At 35.8% G+C, this 5706-nt stretch overlaps 1 protein-coding gene across 1 annotated transcript; it reads left to right on the forward strand.

The window, feature by feature from the left end:
* Positions 1-431: 431 nt before the first annotated feature.
* On the forward strand, positions 432-5316 carry LOC146617514 (uncharacterized). Its single transcript, XM_085373473.1, has 7 exons — positions 432-480; positions 885-1076; positions 1540-1794; positions 3586-3621; positions 4026-4055; positions 4850-4885; positions 5210-5316. The coding sequence occupies exons 1-7, from the start codon at positions 432-434 to the stop codon at positions 5314-5316; spliced, it is 705 nt and encodes a 234-aa protein (XP_085229599.1).
* Positions 5317-5706: the final 390 nt, after the last annotated feature.

A 5706-nucleotide genomic window follows, 5' to 3' on the forward strand; every position in this document is an offset into this window, starting at 1 on the left:
CGGATGAAGATGGATGGATGGATGGAAGTTTTATCTCCAAAAGTTGATTCTGTTCATCTGGACGTAGCGTTTTCAGTGGGAGAAACGTTTCCCCTCACTGAAAACGCTACGTCCAGATGAACAGAAATAACTTTTGGAGATTTACTTACCTGGATGATTGAGCATACATCAAGACTTTTTAAGTTTTACTTTTCAAAATTAAAGTTGTCAGATATTTCACTATTAAAGACAATAAGCTTTATTTAATAATTACACTTGAAAGGATATACAATTGCAAGCATTATTTTAGCCACAGCAGGTGGTCTGGGGGAGGCTTCAGTTTGCAGCTAAACAAGGAATTAATGGAAACCAACGATACTCACAGTAAATTCTAATGGTGGTATAAAAAAACTAGATTTATCCCACTTTAATTTTAAATTTTGATTTTCACTATGGCCAGCACTGTGGCACACTCTGGAACTGTTGCCTCACAGCAAGAAGGTCCTGAGTTTGATTCCTGGCTGGGGTCTTTCTCCCCGTGTTTGCGTGGGTTCTCTCTCAGTACTCCACCTTCCTCCCACAGTCCAAAGGCATGCAGTTAGTCGGGATACGTTAATCGGTAACTCTAAGTTGCCTATAGGTGTGAGTGCAGATGGTTGCCTGTCTCTACATGTTAGCCCTGCGACACACTGGGGATCTGTCCAGGGTGTACCCTGCCCTTTGCCCTGCTCTTTGACAGGGAAGACAGGAATATAGATGCATGAATTCAATCTGGTTCTTCTTTAAAATATCTGGATTTAGATTAGCACTGTTAAGCACTGTTTATATGGTTGATAGACATTAACTCATTAAAAATTATGTCACATCTGAACAAGGATCCAATTTTTCTTTTTGTTTCACTTTAGAGTCATGGAAAAAATTCTTTGTGTGGGAAGCAGGAAAAACAAATGGGGCCCATTTTCCAGTTGTTCAAATACTCAAAAGTATTGGACAAACAGACGTGACCTCTGCAACGGAATGTGACTATCTTCTAGTCTTCTGTCCTGTCGTTTCCCGAGTTGGAACAGACATCGGCGAGGCCCTGCACAACATAACTCGTAAGAAATGTTAAATAACTAAATGCTAAATAATACATGCATGCATGACACATTGAGTTTTGATTGAAGTTATTGCTGTAGGGTGAAGATGAAAGTGGAATTTGTATACACTCATTGTAGATGTGAATATCATGGTAATTTACAGGATGCAAGTTTAATAACTTAAAAAACAACAATAGCAATTTGCCATGTGTTGTTTGTTTAGCACATTAATTTGTGCTAATTTTTGAACTACTAATTTGTCCTACTTTTGATATGTTGTTTTGGATATCATTACTCCTTTTAGTGATTTTAGTGATTATGGCCTCATGCTACGTTCACTTAGAATATTTGGCCTGTAAAGTGGGAAATAAATATAAAATACAAAATTGGAAGTAAACAGAAAGGCTACATTTAACATGCAGGCAAAAAGCCCAAACTCTTGTTTCTGAATCATTTGATCCTGTTGTCTCTTCACTTACAGCTGGCAAACCAGTAATACTGGTGGTGATGCATCACACCTTTGATCCTCACCATGTTGTAGCTGAAAGCCGGAGGCAGGTGAACAACCCAAATGTCCACCTAACTGTGGACTGTCTGTTTTTTGAAGGCCACCTCCTCAGTTGTAACCTCAATGATACCATGTCGGGTGACATCAAAAAATTTTTTGGTTCTGAATTCCCAGTTCCAGTCTTAATTCACAACCTGATCTCTTTGTGGCAACACATCCCACGTTTCTGTAAGTATGATATAATACCTTCATCTATCTGATTTATCTGAATATTCATCTTTGTGTTTTATTGATGACCACCAAATTTAAAGTTCCTTATTTCTCATGGTATGGTCACATTTATTTAAAAAAAAACAACCCTCCAATATTTTCTGGCACACAGTGTTGGGAAGGTTACTTTTAAAATGTATTCCACTACAGATTACCGAGTACATGCCCCAAAACGTATTTTGTAACGTATTCTGTTACTTTGCTCAATGAGAGTAATGTATTCTGATTACTATTTATTGCTATTACTGAAGGTTACTCGCCATGCCAATACCAACTAGACTGTTAAATCTTAATGTAAAATGAGTAACAGTAGGGTGGACATTAGGTAAGGCTGCACTTTTTGCAGCGATCTCGTATAGAAAACAGATTAACAGGAAAACAGGTCCGCGGCTCCAAACTGTAGTAAAGGTATCTCTGGCTAATACGTTGGGTTCCGTGTCGGGTTCGTAACCGAAAACTAGCTTTACTTTGTTGTCTGGATCAACTTTGCTAGCGAGAGACAGAGAGATGCACTGAAAGGCTGCTCCAACGGAACTTATTGTTTCGGAGGAAAACCAACACAGTCGAGTCTTAATAGCTTACTTACAACTAACTTAGTCCTTGCTCTTCCACGTCAGTACTGAGACCTTGAAAACAACCATAGTGATGGAAGAGACACACCCGTGGGAGAGATTCATACATTTTTATTTTGAGATTGACCTAAACTATGAACACATTAAATCAGTGCTTTGCAGTAAACACAGTTTTTATATAAGTGAGAGACATCTGAAGAGGTGACACACTCACCGCAAGGCATACTCTGACGTGGAGAAAAACGTTTTGTCGCCATCTCCCAATAGTATATCTTTTTTTCCATTTTTTTTCAATGTCTCTTGCAGTGCTCTGTGCAAAATAAACACCAAACTGAAAAACATTCACCAAGCTGAATCCAAGTCAGAAAAGAAAAACATGTAGGGTATTTAGTGGCCTGAAATGTATTAATCCATAAAGCCTAACTAGTCAAAACTCCTTTGTGTGTCTTCGTATTGAAAGATGATTCTGGTCATTTCCAATGGTTTGTATCATAAATGAGCTACGTTAATGAAAATCTAAGTAATGTCTAGCCATGGCGTAATTAAAAGTACCTATGCATAAGGCATATCAGTTGTGTTTGAGTAGTAAAAGATACTGTACAAATTAATGCTCTCTTTTTCCCCTATTTGAGGTTTAGGTAGCTTCATCTGAAAAATATTTGGACTTTGCAAGTATGACTGTACTAGTTTTTGCTTATTTTTTAGTTGTTTCCTAAAACATCATTTGTTGGTGTTTTAGGTTAATATATTGTAAAGGTACAGCTTTTAGATATATCCCAATGTGTTCTAACTCACAACCTAACCAGAAAGCCCTTTTAAGCCCATGCTTCCATCCCATTCAAGTTGTTGCCGACTGCATCGAGCTGACGTGCAGTAACATTTCTTGGAATATGCACATCAGGTTATGTGGAAGGTGACGGCACAGGGTTAAAAGGCCATTCTGGTAACATCGCTAGTTACAATGTAAATTTCCTGCAGAAGTCTAGATCATACATAAGTTAGCATGGTAGTATAAGGTCTAGATGTTGTTCTGCTTTTCCACGAGTTTTTGGTTGTGATCACTTTGGTTTCTCCCTCTAAATAACGTGTTTATTCAATGATGAAAAAAAAGTAAAAGAAAAGCGTATATGACTATGATCAAAGATTTATTTAATGAGCACAATTTTGTTTAATTCAGTTTTAGGTTTCTTCATCTGGAAAATATTTGGACTTTGTAAGTATGACTGTATTTTTTTTTATCTTATTTTCATTTTTAGCATATTTCATACTAAAACATTAAAAATATAAATAAGTAATTTTATGTTCTAATATACAGTGTTAAGAGCAAATATCTCTTGTTGTGTTCTATAAGATTGTAATATAGATAATGCTCAATATTTCTGTTGCATCCACTGGGTTGAAATAAAATAAAAACAAAACAAATGAGCAAAAAGAAAAAAAAAACCCAAAAATGACAATGGTATAATTATCTTACAAGATGTGTTTCAGTAGCAAAATATACCAGACAACTTATTGCTCTGTTTTTATTTGTTTAGGTAGCCCTGCCTGAAACATATTTGAACTTTGTAAGTATTAACTGTGTTAGCATTACCTTAACATCATTTTATTGTGTTTTAGGTTGCTCCAGTATCTGGAATATATTCGTGTGTAAGTATAATTATTGATAATTTTTATCCTTATTCATGTCTTCATCTTTTATCTCCATAAAGCTACAGTTTTTAGAACAAATATCCCAATGTGTCCTAAGTCACAGCATAACCGGAAAGCCTGTATGCTGCAACTTTCCACACCATTTAAGTCACTGCCAACTGCATCAACCTGAAGTGTAGTAACATTTTTGCGGATGTGCACATCAGGTTGTGTGGAAGGTGACGGCACTGAATTAAAATGACTTTCCAGTTGCAATGTAAATTCCTGTACAAGTCTAATTCACACATAAGCTAGCATGGTAGAATAGAATTTCTTGATGTATGCTCAACCATCCTGGTAAGTAAATCCCAAAAGGTTGATTCCCCAACCTTATAAACAGCACATTTGCAGTCATTGTTTGAATGTACTGTTTATAAAGTTGGGGAAACCAGCAGTGAGCTGAGACTGAAGAAGTCACTTGGATGGGTGATGAAATGTTTTTCCCACTGAAAATGATATGTCTAGATGAACAGAATCAACCTTCTGGGGTAGAATAACATCTAGATCTTGGTATTTCACCAAAATAAAAAGAAATTTTTTTTGATTACTTTGGTTTCTCCCTCTAAATAATGAGGTTATTTAATATTGTACTAGTGTTTATATCTATTTTGTTCATGAATTGATAAAAAAGAGATAAAGGAAAGCATACATGACTATGCCTAAAGCTTTATTTACCTCCTACATTCTGTCACTTGTGTGTGAGTGGTAAAAATAACAGACGAGTTACTCTTCTGTTTTCATTTTACTTTTAGGTTTAGGTAGCCCCATCTGGAAAAAAATCAGACCTTGTAAGTATCACTGTATAAGTTTTAGCTTTGTTGGTGGTGTATCCTAAAACATATAAATACCATGTTCTGTAGAAATCACTCAGCCTGTTTACAATGTAATCAGAATGTAGTGATGAGCAAGCACAAATGTCACTCTACTCAGAACTAGTCTTACAGGTCACTTGAGTCAGTTACACACTTGTAAAAGTACTTAGTACTTTCAGTTTTCAGAAACCAGCTACTGCAGACATATGGCTGATTTATGTGTCTCAGAAACTCTCTCTACCATAACTATGGTCCGCTGTGGCTTATTGCTCTTTTTGTCTTTATTTTTCTTAATTTTAGGCTTGAATCCTCTGGTACAGATTGCTGGATTGATTGTTCCTTTGCTGATGGCAGTTGTGACATCATTCAGCTCCAAAATATGGAAGAGAAATAAAAGTGGGAAATGAGGACTGCAAAACAAAATCCAAAAGCAATAATTTAACAATATCACAGTACGTTTTCTTGATACTGTATATAAAACAAAATATATGTAATATATCATGCCTTTGTAATCATTAAAGACGTGTTAGTTATGTATTATAGTTATGGAAGCTGGTATAGATGTTTTAGGGATGAATCTTTTGATCATTGGTACTGTAGCATGCTAAAGATGAAATGTTGCTTTACTCACATGTCCAGATGTCAAGTCAAGACTGAAAAGTGAGCTTTAAGAAAACAAAACCATTTCTTTCCCAGTTATTGCAGACATGCTTATGTATTTTAAAATAACGAATTTGAGTGGATATCTTGGTGTCATTTGTGGCTTTTGTTCATACTGAATTAAAAGACATTCTTTA

This window comes from Diplotaxodon limnothrissa, linkage group LG15, assembly GCF_057381915.1.
Source record: "Diplotaxodon limnothrissa isolate DT_005_m linkage group LG15, D_limnothrissa_male_GT1.1, whole genome shotgun sequence".
Lineage (NCBI taxonomy): Eukaryota > Metazoa > Chordata > Actinopteri > Cichliformes > Cichlidae > Diplotaxodon > Diplotaxodon limnothrissa.

Excerpts from the sequence above, each read along its gene's own strand:
- LOC146617514 (XM_085373473.1), top strand. The coding sequence starts at position 432 with ATGGCCAGCACTGTGGCACACTCTGGAACTGTTGCCTCACAGCAAGAA. Across the intron at positions 1,795-3,585 it reads GCAACACATCCCACGTTTCT|TTTTAGGTTTCTTCATCTGG; the intron begins GTAAGTATGATA and ends TGTTTAATTCAG. Across the intron at positions 4,886-5,209 it reads CTGGAAAAAAATCAGACCTT|GCTTGAATCCTCTGGTACAG; the intron begins GTAAGTATCACT and ends TCTTAATTTTAG.